Source organism: Populus trichocarpa, chromosome 6, assembly GCF_000002775.5.
Source record: "Populus trichocarpa isolate Nisqually-1 chromosome 6, P.trichocarpa_v4.1, whole genome shotgun sequence".
NCBI lineage: Eukaryota > Viridiplantae > Streptophyta > Magnoliopsida > Malpighiales > Salicaceae > Populus > Populus trichocarpa.
The window spans coordinates 3,740,884-3,768,852 of record NC_037290.2 but is presented as its reverse complement, the minus strand read 5'-3'; the positions used below and the strand labels follow the sequence as shown (position 1 = coordinate 3,768,852).

General features: G+C 33.9%; 2 protein-coding genes across 4 annotated transcripts; one reads left to right on the top strand and one right to left on the bottom strand.

Annotated features, from left to right (window-relative positions):
- The first annotated feature begins 10,780 nt into the window (after positions 1-10,780).
- On the top strand, positions 10,781-15,850 carry LOC7496142 (nuclear transcription factor Y subunit A-10). 3 transcript variants are annotated; one of them, XM_052453528.1, is made up of 5 exons: positions 10,781-11,083; positions 12,915-13,213; positions 13,616-13,728; positions 14,227-14,391; positions 15,055-15,850. In XM_052453528.1, the coding sequence occupies exons 2-5, from the start codon at positions 12,961-12,963 to the stop codon at positions 15,424-15,426; spliced, it is 903 nt and encodes a 300-aa protein (XP_052309488.1). In that variant the 5' UTR covers positions 10,781-11,083; positions 12,915-12,960; the 3' UTR covers positions 15,427-15,850. The 3 variants fall into 3 exon arrangements, with proteins under 3 accessions (XP_052309488.1, XP_002308961.4, XP_052309487.1); XM_002308925.4 differs by having other exon boundaries at positions 10,782-11,034; XM_052453527.1 differs by lacking the exon at positions 10,781-11,083 and adding an exon at positions 12,080-12,242.
- A 6,452-nt stretch (positions 15,851-22,302) lies between these two features.
- Positions 22,303-26,303, bottom strand: LOC7496141 (guanylate kinase 2). Its single transcript, XM_002308000.4, has 11 exons — positions 26,017-26,303; positions 25,469-25,502; positions 25,200-25,304; positions 25,016-25,092; positions 24,789-24,918; positions 24,120-24,482; positions 23,529-23,650; positions 23,314-23,449; positions 23,180-23,225; positions 22,987-23,092; positions 22,303-22,898 (listed from the first exon to the last, which is right to left on the bottom strand). The coding sequence occupies exons 2-11, from the start codon at positions 25,469-25,471 to the stop codon at positions 22,781-22,783; spliced, it is 1,206 nt and encodes a 401-aa protein (XP_002308036.2). The 5' UTR covers positions 25,472-25,502; positions 26,017-26,303; the 3' UTR covers positions 22,303-22,780.
- Positions 26,304-27,969: the final 1,666 nt, after the last annotated feature.

Sequence of the window (27,969 nt, the reverse complement as noted above, 5' to 3'; positions counted from 1 at the left end):
GCTGTGGCTTTCGCATCATTCTTTTCTCTTATATGGAATATGCCGGAAAAATCAAATCATTGGGGTAGTCAACCTTTGAAATCTATGCCATGCGTGGCACTTATCTCCTCACGGTACTTGAAGTTTGTTAAAAATTCTAGGATGATGAAATATGTTAGAAAAATATTTGAGAAATGTAATATTATAACATAATTATATTTTTTTAATATGATTTTTATTGGCTGTTTAGTCATGTTTAAAAATGTATATTATTTGTAAATTAATTAACCTAAATAGGTCAGGAAAGATGAGATAAAAAGTAACGTAATAGGAGAGAGATATGAGAAAAGAAAAAAAAATAAAAAATACATTATCGAGGATATACCGGGATTCTGTTTTTAATATATTAGGTATCATTAAAAAGATTTCGACGAGAAAATTCTAACTATACATTAAAAAACTACCAAACGCGATCGTAATTAAGTCTAAATCAAACTCGAATAAATTTCTTAACTAATTATGATCTCATTTGGTGCTCTTCTAAGGTGTGGTTACAATTGTCTCGTTGAGATCTTTCTAACAACATAGAGTGTGTAAAAAACAGAGTTTCGGTGTCTCTGGTGACCCATTCTTTCTTTTCTTTTCTTTTTCCTTCCCTCTTTCCCTCTTATACCACATCACCTTATCTATCTTTCTTAGCTATTGGATTTTGAATCTCATTTTTTTGCTATAAGATCTTCATAGAATATTAAGTTGATTTTTATACATGTTAATTATTTTGAATGCGACATAAATTTTGAAACAACTGTTTCACCTTATCTCTTTTTTTCTTTTAGCTATTGGATTTTGAATCTCATTTCTTGGCCATAAGATCTTCATAGAATTTTAGGTTGATTTTTGTACATGTTAATTATTTTGAATGCGGCATAAATTTTGAAACAACTGTTATTCTCAATTTTCAATCGCTATTCCTAATACTGAGTGTGTTAAGAATTGAGTCCCGGTGTATTCCCGATAACTTATTTTTTTTTCTTTGTTTTTCTTCTATCTTTCTTTTTCATGTCACAATACCTTATTTTATTTTTCTTTCTTAACCATTATATTTTAAATTTTATAACGGTTGTGTTTAAACCATGTTATTTTTCTAATGTTTTTAAAACCCTTCCCATTTATCTAAATTTGTTTTTATCAAACTGTCCTATAATGGTAAAAGATCTACGGTTCTCGGCCTGAAACTTGTAAGCAATTGCCTAATCCAAGACTTCCAAGTACTTTTTCTACCAGCAACTGCCTGGACTTATCTTTGGAGCGAAGCATGTGAATGGGCTTGAAGGTTGGCCCATAAACTTTTTGTTGATGACTGGCCCATTTTAGTTGTTTTTTCCGCAATATCCAAGCTATATCATCATAATCAGTGGGCCTTCTTACCAACATTCAAGCAGACCTTTGCCGAAAGCCTGAGATTCTGGGTTGCTTTGAAGCAGCCTAATTATTCAGTTGTCTTTTTGGGGGGAAATAATTTCATTGTTTTTCTTTATTTATTCGATCTGCTTTCCCTTCTATCTACAAGTCCCTGCTCTCTTGTAACCAAGAAAAAAGACTGTATTTTACTATTAAGAGTCTGAGTAATGTTAATGGGGGATTAAAGAGCTACCTCCATCTTCCATTTTTTTCTTTTTTGGAAAAGATAAAACAGAAATAAACGTAGCAAGTTGTTGCACATTTTGCTTTTAAATCATTGAGGTTATGTTTTGGTTAGTGCAAATAGATACCAAAAACACATAGACATGTTTGATTAAAGAGATAAAAACGTAAAATAAATTGTTTTTAAATAATAATATAAATTGTTTTTAAATAATTTCTATGAGAGAAACTTATAGGCACTCGTCAATCTTTGCGTGGATAAATTTTGCTCGTCCTTCATACGCAGGATTCAGTAAGAAGGGCAGCCAATTCGCCACAGTACACACGGCACGATTACGCGTAGCATTTCCTCTCAAATGCATTAATAAATTGATTTGATGCTTTAGAAAGAGGAAAATGCTGACACACTTTCACCCATGCTGAATTAAACATAAAGTGAAGGGAAGAACAATAATCTCAAGCACCTCCCATGGTCCCACATCAAATAATACCATTTGATTCTTTACTACCAAAGCCTTATCTCTGTTATTAAAAGTTGCAAGACTTTATACATAGAAAATTAAGCCTTACTGATTCTCCTTCAGTACGCACTGAAGTGTCTACAAGCTGGAGATCATCTATAAGAAATAGATAGGTAATTGCAAAGAATTGTTTCTTTAAGTTCTGCCGAGTTATTTCCTACTCCAAAAAAGCGTCCAATCCTATCATGATTTGGTAGAGGTTTGAATAAATCTCTTCCTCAAGTGGCAGTGGTTGGTATTTGCTGCTGTAGTGTTATTTTGGATTTACTTGATCTAGCTCACAAACTTTTGAAGTTTTCAAATGGTTATTGATAGTTGTTTTGGAATGTTTCTGTTGCTGTCTTGCAAGTCTTGAATGCCTTTCAGGTGAGAGCTTCTGTTAGCTAGCCAGTGTCTCTTTCTTAAACTTCCTCGTCTGTGACACGCACAAAGCCAAAAAGCAGTCTATCTATCTATCTATCTATTATATCCACCTGAAAATAACATCTATAGCTAGCTGCTACATTCTTTTTTGCCCTTCTTATTGGACTTCATTTAGCATTACAAGATTATTCATCAAGTTCTCAGATGGCACCGTCAAATAATACAAGAAGATCAACAAGATACAAGAGGCAAGAAGTTCTGACAAAACGTGATGAAACATCAAGGGATCTCCATTTTAGTCACAGCACTACTGCTACCAGCTCCAAAGAATCATGCAACGAGGGCATTGTTGGCTGTTCTACACCAAAGGCGCAAAGATTCAAAATACCCGAGACCCTATCTTGTCCACCAGCTCCGATGAAGAGAAGGGTAACTACAAAGTGCTCATCAAAGAAATCTCCCATAGCATTTTTCGCTTCTCCAGATATAGAGCTCTTCTTCTTCCTAGCATTTCACAATATCCCAACTTAATTAATGTACTTACATCGGGTCTTCAGGGGATGGCTTCTATGTATTTAACTATATTTGCAACTTAATGATCACTATTTAAGTGTTCAACTAGTTAGGGTTTGAAGTTTGAGCTATCAACCTTGGTTGCAGTTTGTACTGGTTAATTTCAATAGGGTTTTGTTATATTTTATGGTCGTGTGCTAAATTAATGATCATTAATGCTTAATCGTCACCTCTCCTTTTGCTAATACATATATAAAACTGAGTACTGCTTGTTAATCTGTAAGACTATCTTGTGCATTAGTTTTGATTCTTGCTATATAAATTACTTTTAAGATGTGAAATAGATGTCTGTGGATTGAAAACAGCCATAGCCAGCTCCATCAGAAGCCTTTACGAAACTGTGTTTTCTTTTCTTCCTTGCGAGCGTTGCTTTGCAGGGTCAACCAGGAAAGAAAAAGAAACAAAGAAAAGCTTCTTTTTCGTGTGACCTTGATGATTGGATATTCTTCTTCCTTTCCACTTTCCTCCACCAACAGTTACTTGTCTAATCTTGGCATCTTGATATAATAATCATAGTACTGCTCAATTCTCTGAGTCCTCATTCTCATGTTAACATGTAAACATGCAGTTTTCCGTAATTTATTAGTTAAAGTACCAGTCCTCGTTACGGTGCTACTGCACCATAATTTGATCGGCAGAGCAATGGCTAACACACTCACACAACAAGATGTCTGTTAATAAGTCCAGATGTATATATCTCAAGGTATCAAATCCATTTATATATATAACCCTCATGAAGTCCGAATTCTTTTATTTGTGTTAGTTAGTTTTCGAGAGGTAATATAATATTTTGAGATCAGTTTTCATACATGCAAATTCAAAACTATGCTTACTTTATCGTCTGGTGAATAATTAAAGTATGATAACGTAAAATTTGTTTCTCGAATCCAACAAAAAAATTGAATTATGGTTAGGATTATTCTAAGATTTGACTGGTAGATAATCTATGATTAAAGAAGTTAGTAAAGAGCTAACCAAAGTCTTGTTTGATACAGTGAGTGAGTGAGTAAAAGGTGAGAATCAATCGATCTAGTCTGTGTTCAAGGCTCTTCCACCGCTAGCAAAGTCATCATAGAAGAGAGAGGCTTGGGTGGTGGGTTGGATCATGGTGTCAGGTGGAAGTGGAACCAAACCAAAGCATCCAAAACATGGTAAGTTGTGCATGGATTCCATAGAATCCAACGAGGAACCTCGTGCGTGTTATCGTATCATTTCATTGACATGACAGGACAGGACAGGACACGTGAAGGGAATCTCCTCATTTTCTCGTGAATTTGTTTTCCTCGCATAATGAAATTATTTGTTTCGCATGTCTTGTGTTAAACTTGATCGGTGGGTTAGATCTGAAAAATTCCAGATTCGGGGGAGCTTGATTTACACTTTATTTTTTATTTTTGATTAACGTGGATGTTCGGGCCAACTTGTTCATATCTTGACTAATTTTATGGGTTCTGAAGTTAACGACCTTATAAACCCTCAATGACCATCATATTAATAGCCACATGACTCGAATCTGAAATCATAGGAGAATTAAACTCCTTGATCCCAAACTCTTACTACTGAACCACCTACTACTAGATGGTTATTTACACTTTATTTTTAATTGAATTGAACATTACTTTAATTAGATGAATTTTAGTACACTCGATTTTATTTTTAGTGATTTGGTTAGCTTTATATTGATTTAGGATATGCTTGGCAATATAGTGTAAGAACTTGGATATTCTTTGTTAATTTTTTTAATTAATTAAATATAAATATCAGATATTCAATTTATGATATTTTATTTGATTTGCTTCACGGGTCGTTGTTCTTATAATACGTGCGATCTCTTTCGATGTTGTTGTGTAGCCTTTCACAACGGTGTTAGAGAATGAACTTTTTTTTATGGTAAAATTATGACGAGTCTCTAACAGATTTTTTTTTTATTTTTCTTCTAAGTATGATACTGATAACTCATTTTTTTACAATTAATTATTGCTGAATTTTTTTATTTATTTATTATCAATGTTTTTTTAATTATATTATTAAATAAATCAAGTTTATTAAACTCATTTAAAATAGCATTCGAGTCTCAGATTTTTTTTATTTTTTTAAATGACCTCGACACAACACTTGCCACGTTTCCGGCAATTGATCTAAGACCTGATAACCCTTTTCTGGGTTACTCCAGATTTGGCTATGAGAACTATGATTTGTTCAACTTAATTAGCTCCAAGTTATTAGTCTTGATTAGCTAATCTTTGAGAGCCATATCCATGGAAGAATTGGCCTTCCATAGAAGACCAGCAGATTTTGGTCCATTGGATGCTGACAAAAATGTCTTTCTTGAATTTGCTACTCACACTTATATCGAAGAGGTAATTAAGCAATTAGCCCAAAGTAAGCAATTAGCCCAAAGTACCTATGGACCATAACTCTACAATCTTTTCGTAGCCCCTTTCCCCTCCAAAGGCCTACCAAGAAAAACGATCCCTTTTCCCCCCGCTTTTTATTTCTTTTCGGGGTGTTTCTGTGACCTGCTACTAAGAAATTGGGAGCCTCAAGGACTCGGCTGGAGGATGAATCATGACGAATCCAGCCTCTTCGGGGCATGCAGTCTATGTTTTGGATTGTTCCACCAGCAGGACCATACGAGTGTACTCCATGAATGAGAAAATGGCTTCTGCCTTCTGGCATACAAGCTCACAGCCTCCAAACAATGGTGTAGGACGCAGTGATTGCCAGGTTCACTGCTTGTAGTGTAAACCAGGTACACAGAGTTGATTAGAACCATATATATATATGAACTGAAATCCGAAGTAGTAAACACAACTAGATTAATAAAAATCATGAATAGAAGTTTTCAGACAGGGAAACTTTCAAGATTATGAGTAGAAATGCCCGCAACAGAATGCATGTAGCAGTTGCCTAAGTCCTCCGGCAAGAGTGTAAACAATTACTGGTATCAGAAAGCTAGCAGCGTAAATGTTCACTCCGGTAAGTGCATTTACGGCTGCTAAACTATCAAGAAATAGCATAGCCGTGACTAATGTTTGTCAAAAAAAAAAAAAAAAAAAAAACAAAAATCATGGAAAACTATGTGTTGTTATTGTTATTATTATATATTAACAAAAACTAAAAGACATAGATATCACTGTAGCCACAAAAAATTAAAATAGGTATTAAAAAATCATTATATCAACACTCACAAATCACAAATTACTGTTTCAAAAATGTTTTTTTTTTTAATTTTCAATTTCATTATATAATGACCCAATCTTCTTTTTTTTTTTAATTTTTTTTATCATTCAATATAAAATTATTCAGAAATTGAGTGTAATATTTTTTTTCAATTTGTTTTTTATTGAGTCATTTTAGTTTCATGGATTTAGTTTTTTTTTCAATCTCATTTTTCAATATTATATTTGTTGGAAATTGATCATCGTAATTTTTTTCAATTTATCTTTTTGAAGTTATCATAATTTCATGATCTGGATTGCGAGTTTGACAGGTTAATCTTAATTGAAATTTAGGTTTCGTAATTTGTTTCAATTGGTTTTTATGCGATTATCACGATCTTATAACTTGGATCGAAAATTTAATAGATTAACCCGAGTCGATCCATAGTGTTATCATTCCAATAATTTTAAATAATATTATTTAATATATTACCATCTTGATATTTTAAAAAATAACTTTTCAGTATGTATCGTGTTTTGAATTCATGATTGATTTTTTTTAATTAAAAAATATATTAACAAAAAAAGAAAATCTCACCTGCAGACAAATAATCTGATTCTATTCTACTGCATTATGGGAGCTGAATTAATACCCATAAATGTTCATCAATGACCATGAGCAAAAGATGTCGCCTGCTTCTACAAACATGCGATGGGGCAAGTCATTGGTGTAAACAAACGCAAGAAGCAGATCGGACCGGATTATTATAATATAGAAGCACGTCGATATTTTTTTTTTACTCCGCGTGATATAATGAAAAAACAGATTTATTTATTAGTAGATACTCATAATTCTTTTCTCATTTCTGAAGTATTGGTGAATTTACATTAAAAAAGGTCTCCAGCAGCTCCTTTCATGCTCATAAAAGCACAGAGAGCTTCTGTTTGAGGCCAATATCTATTCCATTGTAGGCCAGAGGGGGCACATCCATGGATCATCCGAGCTCAAAAGCTGCAAATAATTATTGAGATTAGCAAATGTAGGTGGCAGCGGTAACAGCTTAATATGAGCTTCTTTTTTATTTTAATTATAAGTATTCGATTTCGGACCAACTTATACATATCAAATTAATAATAAGATAAAATACTCGAATTAAGGATCTATGAGCCTTTGCCTTGATTTGAAGCTGCGAAAACTTTTACATAATGGGCTGCCTCTTCTAGCATCGTGCTGACATCAACCTTGGCTCCATTAGGGGCAACATTTTCAGTCTCTCGTATCTATCTATCTATCTATCTGGGTGCGTCTCTGTCTCTATTCAATTGAGACCCTACACATAAAAAATGTACGTGTACACTTGCCATGGCAAGATCTGATAAGTGCGAGACAATTATCTTGTACTTCAAATATTAAAATATTTAATGACATCACCTACATTTGGACCTCTCTTAAACTATTTAATGAAAATTATCTAGGTGTGTGTTTATATCTATGAACTCCACACCTAGGGCATGATGGGGTCTAAAGCACTCTAAACTTCAATTTCATAAGATTTTGATTTGGATTTAGCTTTACTAAAATTAAATTATTAATAACTATTAAATCATGTAGTTTATATTGGTGGTTTGGATTCCTTCAAGGATAAAAATAACTATTAAATATTTAAAAATATATAATCATACACAGAGTTTTTTATTTATTGAATTGATATGATCCCATAAAATAAGGTCCATGTAATACTTTTTAATCTTTATCATGATTTCTGACCACATGCAAGATGAATGGATGATGGTTCATGGGCGAGGTGTTTAGATTTTTTCCCACTTTTATAATCAACCCTGCAAGCCCATAATTTAGTACTTGAGGAACCAATTCTTATGTCTCCAATGAGCTGTCTACTTTTACCTTCCCAAAGCCTCCACTGCCTACCACGTGGCTCCTCTCTAATGGATTTAGAAACGGCTAATAATTGACCCCATGTCTTCAGGAGGACACGTGGAAGTTGACGGTCGCCGTCATAGAGATCCGTGCTTGTCGTGTAGCTGGACCACTCACTCACCTCCCCGGTTGCCTAACTCCACGACAGCGTAACGGCGCAGTGCAGTTAAGTGGGACGTTAATTATCGCCATCAAAAAATGGCAAAAAAACTGTTTGCGTGGACTTGTTGGACCACGTGGAGTTTGATCCGGTGCTTAATTGGGGCCCACTTGCCAAATTTTCAAATTTGCCGTGCTTTTGTGGGGCCAGTAGTGGACACGTTGCGGATTTGTGTTGAGTGAGTGAGGACATGCAAACTTAAAGTTGACGGTTAGGAGAGGAGACTGGAAGTTCTGGAACCATAAGTCTGCGTCACTGGTTGGTTTGTTTTTTGACGAATATGCCCCGGTCTTTGTTTTTAGTGGCCATTGAGGAGACCAATACCATGCATTTTTGCTCACGAACCTGTAGATTCGTGGCAATCCACATCAAAATTTTGTAACTCTTTTTTTTCTTGAGCTTTTCTCTTTGAAGCTGTCAGTTTTTTTTTTTTTTAATTAACGTGAGTATCAGCATTTTTTTTTTACTAGGTTTTGAGAGGGTAAAATGTTTTATATATATATATATATATATATATCAGTTTAACCATAACCACATATTGGACGTATGTTTTTAAAAATTATTATATATACACTATGATTAATCCCCTAGTCAGTTAAATATCAATTAAAAATTTTTAAATCTACAAAAACAAAAAATACTCCCAAATTATCTTCTATACTAAAACAAACCTGGATTCTCGAGCTTTAATATTTATATTAACATCCGAAGCTTCTCTTTGTTTTTTTTTCTTTTTAATTCAGTATTTTTTTTTCTAATTTCATCTTCAATTTTTTTTAATAGCTATTTAGATTTTTAGATGATATTTAGATTGTTTTTAGATCAACTAAATTAACTAGATCATATTTGGGCAATCCCCTCATGATTTAATAAATCCAAGCCAGGCAAGTAGTTGGGTTGCGATGATTTTTTTTTTGTCAATTTCATCTTTTTTCTCTAGCAATTTCATCCTCAAACATTATTTTTACAGTCGATTAGGTTACTCTTAACATGATAAGCCAACTAGATCATGTTAATAAAACTTTCCTACAGTTTAAATTTTAAACCTAGGTCGGGCAATAAGTTGGGCTACAAGGATTTTTTTTTTTTTTAATCAATTTCATCCTCATATTTTTTTATCAATAAACCAGGTTGTTTTTGGACCAATCAAGTCAATTGGATCACAACAAGCCAATTTTCACACGGTTTAATTTTAAATCCGTGTTAGGCAATGAGTCAGATCGGGAGGTTTTAAAATTAACCTATCAGGACAAGTTTAATAACAATGTAAAATAGTTTTGTTACGGGCTGAATATTTTTTGTTATATAAAAAAATTTAATCTGACCCGTAGCAATATACGGACCTGTAAAATAGTAATAGGACTATAAAATCAAAGGGATCCCTGCTCTTTAGAGTATAGCTTTGAAATCTAATTTAGCTCATGACTCGCATCATTAACTACGTAGGTAAACCAATGAGTTAGGAGGTTAATCTAGATTAATTTTTTTATTTAAAATGGTGTTGTTTGGATAAAAAAAAAAAACTGGAACATTGATCTTGGACTTGGATTGAGTACTCCTCCCTTCAATTTCTTAGTGAATTTGATGTTTGTAATCTTGATTTAGCTTTGATCAATAAAACTTCCTCCGTTACTTTTTTTTTTTGTAGAACTACGAAGCCAAAGAATTAGGTCCTTATTATATGCTAAACTATACAATGCAAGTCCCATCTGGTAAATCTCTCAAGATCCAATACAAGTATAATAAATACAAAGATGAAGCCGACATTCTTTTTAAATGACTAAACCGACGTCATTTAATTATTAAACACACTGTTTATATATACATATAAAATATTAGCAACGCATTATTCTAAAGTGCCTATACAGGCTGGATTAAAAAAATGAATTTATTGTATTTCCATGCAAGAATTCATGGCAGCCAATATGTATATAAATAGAAAAAAAATCACTTTGCGGTGAAAAAAACATAATTGTTAAACTTAGTATGATAAATTAATTTGAAAAACTCGAGACTGAAATTTAAAAATTTGATTCGATTGAATTTTAAATTAAAAATAAAATATTGACTCTATTAAATAGACAAGTTGATATATAATCCGATTAATTAATTTTATCAAATTTGACTACGGAACTCAGATATATATATTATTTTTAAAATATTATTTTAATAAAAATAATTAATTCAAATTAATCGATAACGCGATAATTAGGGGTCTTTTCAGGTCAGTTGCCCGGGTTTGACATCCATGGTAGAACTTAGAAGAGACAGCTAATAAATATCTCGGAGTGGAGAAGAAAGGGAAAAGCAGCGGCACGTAAGGGTGATTGCGTAATTCCAAGGGGACAAAGGACATTGACGTCAATAGAAAAAATAGCAAGGTTCCCCATTGTCCGTTAACCAAATCGAGCGGGAGGAAGAAGAGAAGAGAAAACGACATTATTTACGTCACCATTTTCCCCTTCCTTCCAAACATCATTTAATTTAAAAAAAAATCCTTCCCTTTCCATTTCCCCTTAATAAATCCTTATTTTTGGCTTTCTCGTCTGCCCGCGCTCTTCACTCTATGTGATTAAGCATTCACAGATCACAACCTTAATCCTCTTAAATCCTCTTCTTGCTCTTGTTAATCGATTTCTTCTTTTTTTCACACTCTCGAGAGCCCCAACAAAGCCAGTAGCTAGTACTATCAGAGTAAGTGCTCGTTACTGTTGATTTACGTCTGCTTAATTTTATTTTCAAGGTTAAAATATGATTACCTCTGCCATCCCAATTTATTATTTCTTGTATTCTTTTTGCTATTTATTCTTTGTAATTTGAAATTAATTCATGCTAGTTTTTTTGAAACAATTTTTGGACACTTGACAATTTTGAAATGTTTAAAGAACTTAGACGTCCTGGATCGAAGATAATAATCAATCAATCAAAAGAGGATATCTATGACGCTCCCTCCCTCCCTCCCTCTCTCTCGATATATATATATGTATGTATGTATGCATGCATGTATTTATACTTTATATCCGTATGTATTGTATTTAAGTTGGTGTTTGTGTGCTATACATTTTTCTGCAATTTTAGATTTTTTTTGTAACAGTCTGAATATCTGATCGTACGATATATTCCCCCCCCTGCTTGCATGGTTTGTGTGTGTGTGTGTGTGTGTATTAATTTTTTGGATAAGTTGGTAAAATTATTAAATAAACAATTGATATCTATTTAGCTTAAGATTTAACTACGTGTTAATTTGATTTTAAAGAAATTTAAATCTGAATTTGATTTAGAATCGGAACAAGAGCCTTCTTCCTGGTATGATCTCAATCTCCGAGTGAACCAAACATGAGTTAGCTGCTAAACCAGTCCGAGTTTGATGTCGAGCTTATTTATTTAGCTTGACTGCAAATTACAGATGCATGTACTCTTAAGATTTTTGCTTCGAGTATAGTTTGATAGGTTACTTTTGAGTAATTTATCAAAAAAGAAAAAGTTTCTCTTGAGTAATAATTAAGAAGCTGACTATATATGCTATGCTTTCTAACAGAATCACACGAACAAAGGAAAAAAAAAAGGCTTCAAGTCGCTATCATTCTCACCTTTCACGGGTTAATAAACTATTTAGTCGATATGAATTTACAGAAATTTTGATTTCAACTTCTGTGTTAAGCAGAATTTCTGACTCAACGGGGAAGTCAAGCCAAACGCAACCTAAATTGTTTTATGAGTTCTAACATCTTATGCTCAGGGATTCAGTTGACGAGCTTGTTCTTGAGTTAGAATCAGTTGAATTCTTGATTGAAGTAGTAGACATGCATGATTTTTGATGAAGAGTGTTAACGCAACGGTGAAAATTGTGATCATAAGAGGTCATTCTTAGCTGTGATTGATCTGTTCACAAGTTCATCAAAGTGAGTTAAAAAATTTTCAGGCTTTTTTTTAAATTTTTATTTTTATATGAAAGTCTGAATTGAGATTGGGTTTGTGTTTATCAAATAATTAATTAAATCAAGAAGGCCATAGTTGATTTTGCATTTAAGGAAAATCCAATGTTCTTGCTATGCAAAATTTAGCAGTCTGTCATAGCAAAGCTGTGTCTTGTTTTTTGAGGTCTCGTCTAGACTTGCTTGGTCCTTGGAAGAGTGGTAGTTGTTTAAACACAAGACTAGGTTCGATTTTTGTGCTTTTCCCGAGAGGCATTTTAAACTAAGTAGAATGCATATGTGCGGTCATATTGAAGTAAAGTTTAAGAACTCTGAAAGTTAGGTCTCTAAGCCTTCATATCTTTCTGACGCTTTCCCTATTTAGAATATTAGCCAGGGTCTCCAGACTCTTGCATTAAGTTTTAATTTTTCCTCTTTTTCATGTACTCCATCAACAATGTTGTTGTCATTATGGTTGTTGCCTTTTCCCCATGGAATGTTCAGTCTTCTTTTTTCCTGCTATATATGTGCGCTACTGACTTCTTGTATACACTATAGAAGCTTTCAATTTATTTTTGAATGTGTTCAGCTGATTTTGTGTTCGTGAGTCTTTTCTATTTGTATGACAGTGTATTGACTTGGGATTTCTTGCTTGTACAGTCAGAACAACAGTCCAGGAGATTGTTGTTTTTACTTAGCAAGCAGCATGCAGAAAACATTGGACAGGACTGTGACGACCAATTATCCACTCTCATCCCCTTCCAAACCTTGGTGGTGTAGTGCAGGGCATCATGCTATCTTCTCAAATGTCTTGGGGGAAAGTACGAAAAACTTGTCTCTTCAAGAATCCACAGATGATGGTTTAGGGACCAAGGCCAGCAAACCACATGGCAATGTCCAAATGGATGGAGGAACCGTTGCTTATAAAGAAAAGCAACTCAATGCAGTGTCAGCATCAGGTGATTTTTGAATTTTGTTTGAAGGACCTTATTGGAATGATTCTAAACGTAAGCTTACTTCCTGAAGTTTAAGGACATAACTGACTTTTAGATGACATTCAGTTGATCAATCATCTTTCTATTACATTTAGGTGAGATGGGATAGAGTTAAAGAATGCCTTACATGATAGTTTGTTGCTGGAAAGTTTAAACATTGAGGCGGTACTAAAATCTCACACTCAGTGGGCAATATCGTACTTCTAAATTTGGCAGGCAGCTGATACTTGTCTGCTTTATTTGTTATTTTGTCTAAGTAGTTGCTTATGAAAACTATTGAATTCTTTAAGGACTTCGTGCCTTTCCCTCCAAAGGAAGATATACTTTGTATTATGATACTAATAGAGATTTTCCTTTTTCTGGCAGATGGAAAATACGGAGACCATCACCATCCACAGCAAGCTGCATCCATAATGATTCCAGCTATGGGTGTATACCTTGGTCCATCTACCCAGCTGGAACTTGCTGGCCACTCAATTGTAATCTCTCTCTCTCTCTCTCTCTCTCTCTCTGTGCCTCTCTCATGCATGTACACATCTAATTATGAGCAACTTATTATTACTTGGAAGCTGTTTACGTGCAGAAATAAGAAAACATACGATGGTAAACTTGCTTACATCACTATGCATTGATTAGATTACACAACTTCCTTGCTGAAGGCTTTGTTTTGCTCTTTTTTGAAAGAAGGTTTGGCTAGACATATTGGTGTTTGGTAGGTGTCCTTGTAGCTTGAGTTGCATTAGATGCATCTGTTAAATAAGTTATTTGCTAACAAGATCCAAATATGTAGAAGTGTGAATATTTTTCTCTGTATTGTATACATTTTTAGCTATAAAAGTTTTGGAGGTCGTGCTCAAAGCTTTTCTAGAAAAGTTATACATCATTTAACAGTTCATTGGAGAAGTAAGAAATAATGTTTTCTTGAGTGGTGCACTATGATCTAAACTATGGTGTCACAAACATTTGGGTTGCTGTAGGTTCATTCTCAATATGCTGGGCCAAATCCTTCTAGAATGGTGTTACCCCATGAAATGGCAGAAGAACCTGTTTATGTGAATGCTAAGCAGTACCATGGCATTCTGAGGCGAAGACAGTCACGCGCTAAGGCTGAGCTAGAAAGGAAACTTATAAAAACAAGAAAGGTAACTCTTTCAATGGCCATGCAATTGTGAGTTTATCAAGTTAGGATGTACTGGTCTTATTTCTTTACTTGTTGCTTGTTATTGTTTCAATACTTGAATACGTTGCCTGATGATGAGTGAGAGATGAAGAATATATGACACGGGACAATTACATTTATTCAAAGTCTTCCATAGTTACAATTTTTTTCCAGAGAGAGAGGCAGTAGAATGTGCTTGCATTATATGTAAGTGTTACATGAACTGCTTAGAGGGAAGTGATTTGGTGAAAGTAGTTATTTCACTGAGAAATTTTTTTGGAGGAATTGCAGTCCTATTTTTCTCAGAATGCTTTGTGAGCATTGAAAGACTCGGTCATGCTGGCTATTTAATGATATCTGTTCTTATATATGTTGTACATGCACCGTATTGTGAAACAGTAAGTACAAAAGGACTTGAAACTTTTAATCCTGGAAAGGTGACCTTTTATGTGATAATTGATTTTGCTGAAACGATTAATGGGGATGTGCCCTCTCAAAAGGACCAGATGTATATGAATGTCCAACTAGATGGCAAACGAATGGTATTTGTTCTTTCAAGCAAGATTATGATTTAAAATTCTTCAGTGTGTGAATGTAGCTCCAGATTATGTTTCAAGCATTCAGTGTTTTAATTCATGCTTCACAGCCTTATCTTCACGAGTCCCGGCATCTACATGCTATGAGAAGGGCAAGAGGTTGTGGAGGCCGTTTTCTTAACACAAAGAAACCTGACACTACCAATAATACTGCACCTGATAAGCATACCAGCTCTGATGAAACTGTTTCAAGAAACTTTACCAGCTCATCAAGCTCTGGACCTGTGCTGTCTCACTTTTCCAGAAACTCTGATTCGTCAATGAGTAATGATGCGGAAGTAATAGAGTCTCTGTGTCAAATGCACCCTCATCAGACATATCTGAGCAAAGGATGCACCCCGCAGTTTCCCAGGTATCACCTTTCCAAATTTCCTTCACTTTCAGAAAAGATGGTGGGAGAAAGGGATAACAAATTATGGTGAGTGAGTAGGCCTCTCAATTGAAACTTCCAGCACAAGGAGTTGAGGGTCTCTCCAGCATTGTTAATTGTATGAAAGCCCGTTTAGCTGAAAGGTGTGGTGGATTCTACCAAACTCTGAGAAATCAAGGTGCCTCTTCATTGAGTTTGCTTATTCACTCTTGACACGCAGTAAGGATTTGTTGGGCGTATGTCTTTACCGCTCTATGCTTTCTTGCTTGCATCCTGTTGAAGGTGTTTCTTCGATCATTAGGGATTGTTTATAACCATTTAGAAAAAGCTAGAAACATCGACCCTGACTCACTTGGTGAGGAAGACTATATATCGTTGGCAAATCATTCTTGGCTTATTGTTTGTCACTTTCTTTTCTCAGTTTATGTAAAATTAGTTCGTGTAATCTTGGAATATCATATCGATCTTTTTGTGAATCCATCTGTCATGGTGTGGATGGTATGGTCAGTCTTGAAGTTTTAAATTTAATCTCCATGCATAAAACCTAAAAAACTGACCGGAGATACTCTGGAGCAAGTCCAACACGGAGAGTACCAATCAAGAGATTCTCGAGGGGTGATGGAAGGAGAAAATGTTAGTAACCAAGCCAAGATGTGAAGAAGAAGAAGAAGAAGAAGAAGAAAGGGATTAGCAGATAAAGCTGACAGGGAAGAGAATGATTCACCCGAATCCTCCCTCAACATTCATTAATTGTTTTTCCATGTTTTTTCTTTCTATGCTCATACTATTATGTAGCAGTAGTAACAGAAGTACCTTCCTACAACTTAGGGAATCCTAACATTACTAATTGAGCTACTCGTGGCATGTCTTATAACTAGAAGGAAAAGATAAAATGCTCTGCATATAACTAAACAAGAGCTGCAATAGTCGAAGGTCCTTGAGCTTATTATTGATTCTTTGCTTCTTTTTCCTTAATTCAACTCAGTTTCTACTCCCTGTAACAATTTCCCCTCCTTGAAAATGCCCTTGAGAAATTGTGGAAGTCTTGGACAAAGATCATCAGCGAACTCCTAAGTGGCATCTGATGGAGAGAGACCCTTCCAGACTTGAGTGGTAGCTTGATTTTTTCGTTTCACCATCCTCCTGTCCTGTATGGCTTGTGGGTGAGGGGCTATTTCGCAAGGAAGTTCTGGTAATTTAGATTGTACCACCTAGTTTCCTACGTGCTTCTTCAGCCTCTCAAGGTAAAGAGATTTTTCCAATTGCTCCTTGTTCGGTCCAATTATGTATAAAATATCTTTTTGCCCATATTTCATTCTTGATATGTACTGATCAAGTAATGTCAATTTACCATCAACTTGGTGGTTTCGAGTCTCAGAAGCTTTGCTGAGCAAAATCCTCAATGATATCAATTCTGATAAACTTGCCAAACTCATTTCAGAATTTTACATGTTGACCTTTTTTCCCCATATTCACTGGAATTCCCGACATCTTTCTTGTCTTTGTCATTTGCCTCATTGGGATCTTCATATTTTACAGAAAATACCAAGTGCTTTTTCTAATAAATCTCTTTTTGATTGTTTTTAAGATGCTATGTTGTTGAAGCATTTCTCGTGAAATATTGAGCAGTAAAGTGTCAGAATCAATGAGACCTTTCAAAAAGTTCAGATGTTATGGCAAAAGTTCATCAAATTCATCTGAGATGAAGACTCGTCTAACATACAATTTCAGGTTGGCTTTATTAGTGTGTAATAACTCTCATATAGATCACGAGGAGCCTTTGGTTGTGGAAACCCCTTTGGTTCTTTGAATATGTCCTGGTATGATCCCAGCATAAGGTGATAAGAGTAATAGATACTGAATAAAACACCATTTCAACTTCTTTCATGATCTTAAACTGCACAAACTGACCTCTGCTAGTTGATTTGAATTATCCAATAGGCTGTTAAGTTGCCCGAATCTAATAGTTTGTAGCTTAACAGGATTATCACCCTTAAGTCCTACTTCCTGACCCTCCCATTTAACCATAACTCTTTGTAGTTAGTTATAATATTGTCTAACATGACCAACTATTGTATCCCTAGTACCATACCATAGTTTTTTAGCTAACAAATGCATTATCTAAAAAGCTAACCCCTTGCATTTTCCATCTGAAATTTCTACACACATTGTCCCCACCATTTGCTACTGTCAATGGCTTGATGGTCGTAAGGTTGCATTGTAGTTTGTTGGCCACTTGTGTAATGATGAAGTTATGGGTGCTGCTAGAGTCCACTATGATGAAGAGTGGATGTTTGTCAACTCTCCCCCGCCACTCTTCGAGTGTGAAACCTGAGATCCCTTTTAAGGAATTGATTTAAATGTGGGTAGTGGTTTATTCATAATCCAGTCCCTGCCATGGTTAGCATCTTCTTCATTGTCTCTTTCATGATCAACAATGCATAATGAGTAGAGCTTTTTATTCTTGTATTTATGTCTTGGTATGAGTTTCTCATCACACCATAAACACAATCCATTTGCTTTTCTTTCCTCTAAATCTCCATTCTTTATTGAATTGATAGGTTGCTTATTTGGTGGATTAATGTAATTTAGAGTGAGAGTATAGGTAAGAAGTCAGTTTGGGATGGGCTTCAAATAATAAGGGTTGATGAGATTATATTTCTATGTGTTATTAGGTGAGGATTGAGTTTGGTTTGTGTCACTTGTGTAGTAATTTGAGAAGAATTGGTTTAAATGAGAACATATGCCGGTTAGGGTGTTTTCTTGTAATCGAGTTAGGTTGTAGATTTGTTTTAATGCATTGGATTCAATTTTGATAAGATTTTTTATATCAACCTCTAACATAGCTTACTTCTCTCTAATTTATCTCTATTCTATAATATATCAAATTCTTTATATAGGCTTCCTAGCTTTCTGCTTGTCTCAGATCCACAAGTTTTTCCGGTGAGTACTTCTAACCCTCAAATCTAGAACACAAGACATCTACGTACTCTCTATGTTATTCCCTCATTTTCTAAATTTCTCATGAAATTTTGATGTTAATACAAGACTATGCCTTCTAAATACCTTTTAAATAGTAAAAAGCTAGTTTAAACTTGTCAGAATCATTAATTTCCTCTATTTCAGAATATTAATTGCATTTATACAAGTTGTATTTGCTCCCCATTCCGATTCGACTTGTAACATGCTCTTAAAAAACAAAAACAAAAAGGTTGTCATATTTGCAATCCTTCGCATTGTGTTCTCTTTTTGTGCTGTAGCTAAGCCCATCAAGAATGTCTTATCATAGCTCATGCGATCTTGGGAAATTGGGTGGTTGTAGTACTAATTCTTAATTATATTTGCAATGCATCCTGGGCCTCTAATGAAAAACTCAAATGGCCTATCAAAGCCAGCAAATCATACAATCAACACATTTAGTAGAATCTGATCTGAACGGGAGAGGAACGAGGGCCCGAAAAGAAATTGCCCAACAATCCTATAGATTATCACCATCTTATTCCCTGATGTTCGTCGCTCCACGAGTATGGAAAAGAAAAAAAATAATAATTTAACTGGTTAAATTTTAGATATATTTTTTTAGATATTATTGGTTTAAATTTTATAAATTTCAAGGTTACTGAAAACTTATTTATCATTAGTTTCAGATACTAAAAAATTAATCAAATACATGTACACTATCCTGGAGCCAACTGTATAAAAATTCAGTTAAAGTACTGTCCTTTCACATGGAAAGAACAAGAACACTTCTTCATCCCACAAAGCTTTGGCATGTTTTGGGACCCAATACGTGGAACAAATCAAACCTCAAAAGTTTCTAGTTTTCGTTGTGTTTTCGAAAATATCTAGTGATATAAATCTTAAAGCATGCATTTCATAAGAAGCTTCTTCACATGGCTTGCACCACTAGACCAGACCAGCAAATCAATGACTGGCAGAGCCACAGAGGAACCCTGGGACCATGACGACCTCCAACAGAAACATAACGAGTGTAGCTTCATGTCTTTGTCACAGCACAATTGAGATCCGAACTAAGGCATGCCATTCGCCAGACTTCTGGTGACCACGCCATGTTAAGCCAATTTGACCTGTCCTTTTAGCGCTCACTCTGTGTCGATATCCCTTTGCACAGATATCTTTGAAGAATAGCTTCTAATAAAGCAGAATCATCTGTTATTCTCTCTTGAGGGATCCTTAGTTGTCAAGACAAACTGATAAGCCCACTTACCTAGAACAAAACACAGCTTAACTGCTTCTGTTCATTTCTAATGGCACCCGCAATTCCAAAGGCATGGTCCTGATTTTTTGTCTGTACAATCCACCGTTAGTTTCACTTGGATCGACTTGGCCACTATGAAAAAACCGGGGAAGTTAATTTAGTAAGGTTTTGTTTGTTTTGCTCGTATAGTATGGTGTGATTTATGTTTTATTTTAATCATAAATTTAAAAGTATTTAGTTAATTAATATACATTATAATTTTATATGTTCTCATTAAAAATTCTCTTTCAAAACTTTAATTAAAAAAATATATAATTTATAATTTTCCGCAAAAGTTATTGAAGAAAAAGACCATTATGGCCTGTTGATAACAGGATTTGGGATTTGATTTATTACCATTTAGTCTAAAGATTATAAAAAAAAATAGCTGTAAGAAAAAAAAATCTTGCATGGTCTCACATTCCAATTAAAGTTAATCTTTCATGCGAATCGATAGATTCTTTTCATCAATTTGGTAAAAGATAGCGGGGAATCTCTTAGTTGCAAACCTTGTACCATGTAATAATTCTAAGAATGGATACCCTTGCTAGTGGATTTGAATTGTTCCTAATTCTAAGAAAGAATTGTTCTTGATTCTAACCTTCTGGTCATGGTGTGGAGCCAAGTTATCAAAATGGAAATGTTCTTTGTCACTGTGTGATAACTCGCACCAACTTTATCAAGTTGGTATGGAGCCATTGGCTGGTGAAAATTCAAGGATTCCTACCTAAAAAAGGTTTACGCGTCATGGATTTGTTTTTATATTTTCATCATGATTTTTAGTTATAATCAACTTGACTAAGAAGTAATTTTATATTTTAATAAATATAATATTATTAAAAAAAGTAGTTTACGCACATGGATTTTTCTCGCGCTCTTTGGGAAAATACATGCGACGTTGCTTGATAGAAAAACAACGGCTTCCAGGATAACATTGGAATTGTCTCGGTAGCCCCTCCATCACAAGACGGCGCGTGTGGTCAAATAATTTGTGGTTTGGCACTGGTGGGTTTTTTTTTATTCTTTATTCTTTCTTTTCTTCCTTGATTTCCACGTTTAACCCTTTAAATTTTTAAAGCAACCCTTCAATTTATTTTTCATTCAAATTTGATCATTTTTCTTTTAATTATTGTTACTTTTATTTGAAATAATTAATAAAATTAATTTTTTTTCAATTTTATCCTCTGATTGTTTTCATATGTTAAATTTGGTCCATATTCTCTTGATTGATATTTATTTTATCTAAGATAATTTTTAAAATTGAATTTGTTTTACAATTTTATCCTCCTCTAGTTTTTTCCCACATAGATTTGATTATCATTCTTTTTATTGGTATTTTTTTTTACTTTAACATGTTTTTTAAATTGATATTTTTATTCTAGTTTCATCTTTTAATATTTGGTTAGAAATTAAACTTATTGGTTGAGTCCGATGTAGGATTTCTTGAGTTACGAGTTTGAGAGAGTAACTTAAGTTTAGAAGATTTGCTTGGGTTTGCTAGATTTTTTTTCCTTTTTAAACTCATGTCTTTTCAGTTTCACCTTTCACTATTTATTTAATTAGCGATTAGGCTCCGTTATTTTTTTTATTTGCTTCACGTATCATTTTTCACTAATCTTGAAATGACTTGAATTATCTTGGGTCTTTTTATTTGTCGTTCTTAGTTAAATTTTGTATTTGAATTAAATTAAATTAATTGATTAAATTCAAGCACTAGATGTTCACTTTATGATATTTTATTTGGTTTGCTTTCCAGGTTGTTGCTTTGACAACGCAAATGATTTTTTTTGGTGTCGTCGTGAATCCTTTTGCAGTGGCATTAGAACTGTATTGGTGAGCTTTTTTTTATTGTAGGGTGGTGTCTATAGTAGAGCGGTGACGAGTCCAATAATATTGACAACTATTTTTTATGGTTAAATATTATCAATATATTTCTATTTTATTAATATATTTTAAAATTAATCAAATTTATTAAACTTGATCAATTCAATTACCTGGGTTCCATATTTTTTTTACTTTTTAAAGAAATACCGGTGTTGCCCATAGCTTATGATACCTATCTAGCTGGTCACTAGAAGTTATGGTAGGAAGCACAATATCTAGATCATTTTGGACCACACCTTAAACCAAATAAATAAATAAATCAATTGCAGTGATTCTTCTAGCAAAAGATGAACATAATTTGATCATCATATACCAATTGGGAATACCGGGTTGGTAAACCATAAACAATCAAGCGTAGCATCTGAATCTGTGAAATGTTTCTGTTACCAAACTACTTTAGAACTATTCCTTGTTTTCTGCTATTTTGAATTGCAAGCGGAAAGGGTCAGGTCTAGACCATATAGTAAAAATAGGAATATTCCGCCTTCATTGTCAGTCAGTCTTTAATTGCTGTACAATCAATTGAAAACGACAAAAGCAAGTGATGTCCAGTGGCATAGCCACCAGGCCAATCACAGATTGCCAATTGTTAGTCAACTTGTAGTGAATTCTTCATGAGATCTGGATTCACAAGCATCTTCCAGCCCTTCATCTTCACGCAAACGCAATCTTGAAAAGGTCCCCCATGAAAGACACAAGCCTTTTCCAAAAGGCAGAGCTTTTAACAAGTATTAAAATTGCGAAGCTTGATGAGCATACTTGACCATATGCTCAAAAGATGACAAATTGACGCGTATAATGTAGACTTGATACATAAAACCAATGAACACCCACTTCACCTTAAAAAAAGAGAGTGTTCTTTCAACCTATGTAGTGTAAGAAACTTGTACAAATATGGATTGGCACTGACATAGCTATTACCTACTCAAAATCTCAAATCTGATTTCCTCGAGGGAAACTAGTCATGTTAATAACAATATGATAGCGAATACGCACATTTTTGCCGACAAATCATAAATCATCCCACTGGCTGTAAAGGGAATAGTAATTGATTAACTGTTCAAACATTAATCCCAAGTCGTCGCCGTTCAAAAACAAGTAAAGAATGTGAGAAAAAAAATGGAGGATATTAAGGTATGGGATTATTGCGGAAAAACCATGTCTAGAGCTTTGTCACCATTCACTTTCTTAAGAATATAAAGCAAAGACGACTCGAATTTTTGAACTTCGTGAAACCATGTTAGTATCAATGAGGCTGGACTCATTAGCTTGTTTGATTGATCCCATTCAAGCCATCTGAAAACGAGTCAATGGCGTACACGTCAAGCCCTCTTGTCCGTCCAGGAGCTCCTCCCTTGAGTGAGGATACATCCAAAACTATCCTGCTTAGCACAAATCACGGTAGTTGCAAGTCAATAACCAAAGCAGTTGAAATTAAAAATGTTGAAGAAGAAAGATAATGGAACTTACAAGTTCTTTGATGCTTTCTTTAGTTCCGGTGTTCCACAGTTTATGATAACCTTGTTATCCATTTTCGAAACGGAATGGTCTGTAGGCAGATCAATCCCTTGGGGTGCTGGATTGACAGCAAGATATTAGCTACAATTTCTAAGACATTAAAAACTTGCGATGTCATGGATTTTATTTATGATGGATATCTTACCTGATCTCTGGGTAGCTGCAGCAGCTCCATCTAGCCCAAGGAGTTTCTGCACCAAATCAGAGAACACTACCCTGAATATAAAGCATTCGGAAGTAAACTCCACATGGATGCAATGCCAAGCAGCACAGTATTACCTTAAGGCTCTCATAACACTCATCCAGATTATCATTATACAGGATATGATCAAAGATGCCCGAAGAATGTCCTTGCTCCATCTCTGTTTTTGCATTTCGGAGTCGCTTAAGAATCTGCTCCTCTGTCTCAGTGCCTCTGTTGATCAGATTCAAGTTAGAACAAGTGCAGGAAAAATACAAGAATGGTTAGGTGTTGATGTGAACTTCTGACTCACCTTGAACGCAGGCGTTTCTCAAGCTCCTCCATTGAGGGGGGACAGATAAAGATGAAAATTGCTTCCAGGGAACTAGCCTTCACAGATCTTGCCCCTTGAACATCTATGTCAAGAATGCATCTCTGCAGCCCACAAATGAAATACTTTATAAATAAGATTCTCAGAAACACATTTCAATTTTGCAGATGAAAGTAATTTGATGTAAGTTGAGGTCTTTCTTGTTAGAAAAGGTCCTTTATATGGCTTCTTAAAACATTCAGCAAAAGCAATATTCCAGATTCACTTTCATTTCTTGGTTGGTCCAGTACCTTAATACCTTATGAATTAAGCCCCCCCCCCCCCCCAAATAAATAAATAAAAAAGAATCTGCTTTCTGGTCAGAAGAGTACAGGACTTTAATTGATATGTGATACCATCAGCGGGATTAAGCATTCCTGAGTTTCAGCAGGTTCACCAAAGTTGGATATTGCCCATGGTTAATAATAACCAAAAAACTCAAGCAATCAATTACCTACAACCACTTATCATGGCTCCTACAATATATTTTATTTGATGAAGATTTATAAATGGAGGAGAAACAGAAATATTCACCTTCCCCGCATCTGTTACCACCTCAACAGCTTCGATACTGGTCCCATACAGATTTCCATGAACAGAAGCATACTCAAGGAATTTCCCATCTTTTATCTCTTTCTCCATAATACTTCGCTCAGTGAAATGGTAATGAACCCCATCCTTCTCCATGCATCTTGGTGCACGGGTTGTGTGGCTTACAGAAAAACCAAACATAGATGGGAATTCCTTCATGAACATGGATATTAATGTTCCCTTGCCCACTCCAGAAGGACCACTTATGACAACTGGCTTCTCAGCATAACCCCTTGCTCCCTTACTCCAGGCAACAACATCAGTCCCCTGAATTTTTTTCTGCTCCCTAACAAACCGAGTATCCACCTGCCAAAATAAAAACAAATAAGTCATCTGAAGCAAACGCAATTAGGAATCATGTAAAAGTTGCATTCAATGTATTGACAGTGTTTATCCATTTAGGTTCCACACCACGTGTAAATCAAACATATTGTATTCCAAATAGAATTCAAGATCAGTTTAGTTCACACTTTTGGAGAGCGATGAAAATGTTAAGAGGGTTGTTGTTGATCATTTTGGTGCTACTTTTTTGTGACTTCAGAAGCTGTTGGGAACATAACAAAATCTTAATATTTACCTGGTTGAATCTCAAGAAGTTTGGGAAATACTAACCTCAAGGAACCAAATGCAGTCATCCGGGGTGGAACCCTTCTTAACTATCAAGATACGATCATCATTCAACGATACAGCTGAGAGGCCTTTGCATGTGTTAGGTTTTGTTCCCAGCACGATAGGAGTTACACTGAAAAAGGTGAAAAATTCTATCACAATAAGCAATCCCAACTCTAAACTAGAACCCCGAAGAAGTAACGCTCACTAAGGCAGAGTTATCAGCTCACCAATTGCCAGTAGTTTTGTCAAAAATTTGAACTTCAACAGACAATGTGGACTCATCATTGCCACCACCAATCACATACTGCCAAAAAAAATTCCCGATCAGCTAGATCATTAACCGGATTAACCACAACAAGGAATAAGGTTTGTTTTAGATGAGAGTCAAATCAAAGCAACAAGCTCACTTACAGTTTTATCCCCGATGGTTGTGGTGGTGTTGCAGCCTTTGGATTTTGAGCCAAATCCATCCTGATTCTGCAGAAGATTATCAACAACGAAAGCTGGGGCTTCTCCCTGATGAACAAAACCGAATTAAAAAAAAAAAGATCACAAAAAAGCAATCAAATGAATCCACATTCCCAGGTTACTAAATAATAGCATTGCCTCATGTTGTTTTACATCTCCTTTGACCAATTCTAACCCAGTAGAACATAAAAATTAAATACATAAAAGCTCACCATGGAGAAACTATGTCTCCAATGCAAGATCCTCCTGATCAATAAACATGGAAAGATAAGAGATCAAATAAAAAAAGATGCATATTTCTTGATCTAGCATTAGAAGTCTTAAAGGCACATAAAAAAAACCAAAAAAATACAAGGCAAGCAGCAAAAGATTGAGCAAAAAATCCAAACTTGAAAACAGCAAAAACAAAACTAATACCAAAAATAAAAACCCAGATGTAATTTAGAAATCCCAATGCCATATCAAAAATTAAACAAATCATTCAAATTAGTTTTTTTTTTTTAAAAAAATCATCTAAAACCCCATATCTAGAAAAAATAAAAACGAAACAGCTACAAACAATTAAGACAGGAAAAGGGTCAATGACATCAACACTAGAGGAAAAAAAACAAAAATCACTAGTAAATTCAAAACCTCCCCAGTACAGCAAAAATCTGCGGATCAAGCCATTGACATGAGCTAAAAAACCCAAAGAAGCAAAAGCAAAAAACAGTCTAAAACAAATAAAAAACCATAAAAGGATTGAGACCCATGATTATACCTGTGTGTATAAGCGGAAAAAATTCAGCAAGAAACAATCCTTTGAATGTCAAGCTGGTTATATTTGTCAAGAAGGTCAAGTTGTGTTCTTTATGAAGGGTATAAGGTAGCCTTTTTTTGTCAAAGAAGAACGAGCTTAGGATAAAAGAAGAAGCTGGAAGACAATTTGCATTTGAGGAGGCTGGTGTTCATATTTGTAGGTGGTTGGGGAGAGAAAGAAAGGTTTTGAGAGAGAGAGAGAGAGAGGGTGGTGGCTTAGAGGTCGCATTCAATTCACGAAACCACGAGACCGGCTCTTATTTTCTTGACTCTTTTTGGAATGAAATGTAAGGTCCCTATGAAGCTTCTTTTTTTAGTTTTATTTATTTTATTATTTTACCTCTTTTCCTTTCCTTTTATTTATTTATTTATTTGAGTTCTTCAAATGTAAAAAAAAAAAAAAAACAATCAAATATAGGGGCTAAAATCGAAACTAGCACCGACTTTTGAGGTTGTGGTAGGTTGGGTAATTTGTAGAAGTAGCGGTGATTTTGTTGGTATTTTGAGTTTTATTTAGATTTTAAAAAAAATTAATTAGTCTAAGAAATTTATTTTTATGTTTCGAAATTGTTTTAATAAATATGTATTTTTTTTATTTTAATTTTTTTTTAGTATTTTTAAATTTTTTTAATATATTAATATTAAAAATAAATTTTTAAAAATAAAAAAAATATTATTTTAATGAATCATTTTAAAAAATAATACTATAATAACTAACAGACTTTTAAGAAGCATAATTTTTATTTTTTTTAAAGTTTATTTTTTATTCAAGATTCATGGCTTTCAAAAAAGGAGAATTTGTATATTGAAACCAAATTAATAGAATATTTTTTGTTTCAAAATCTCCCCTTAAATTCAAAATAATAGTTTGGGTTTCAGTTGAGTGGGTTTGGTAGAAGATTATACGAGGTATTAATGGGTATTGATCTCAAAAATTCAAAATTCAAGATCGTTATAAAAAATATAAACAAAAAGAATAAATACCAAGTCTGGTTGACATTTGGTTGAAGGAAAATAGAGGAGTGGAAGGTTTTTTTTAACGAACTGGGAATAATTTAGTTGTGACGAGAGATGAATTACATGTGAAAAAATATTTTTTTTCTTGAGAAATGTGGTTGCTTTCTTTGCTAGCTATTGATTATTATTTCGTGAGACTGTATAGATAAAAAGGGTATATTCTTATGAATTTTTTATTTTAAAATTATAAAAATTATAATATATTTATATTATGTATCTATTATTTCAGTTATAAAACAATATATATATATATATATATATATATATATATATAAATAAAACCCTTTTAAGTGATAAACTTATACATCTGATAAGGTATTATAAATCAAAATTTAATGGATATTCATAACCGATAAGTTATTTGTGTCATTACGAGACCTACGGCATAATAATTGTCTTTTTATTATTATGCTTGTTAATATGTATTTTTTGATTTATAAATAAATAAGGGTAAATTTCTTTGTTAAAATATATAAAAAATATTTGTAATATTAGAATTAAAGAATTCATAAAACTTTTGCCATTTGCGACTCAATTTAAAATTTAAATTTTGGTGATTAAAAATAATCATCCTCCATCAATGAACCACTTACATTAATATACATAAAATACTTTATTTTGATATAAGCTAATTTTTATCTATCGGGGGAAAAAAAAAACTTGCATGTGTTGGAAGTGGTTTTGATCTCTTTAAGTTTTAAATCCCTTTTAAGGAACTGTTCAAGAAAAAAAAAAACAAGTTTCCATTGTTAATTATTATTTAGTCCACATAGTTTATTAAAATTAATTAATTAATTCTTGTAGCATTAAAAATAATTAAATAGTCCATTAACTAACATTAACCATCCATCTTACCCACTTCTCTTTTCTCATATAGTTTTATAAAAAATAGAATATA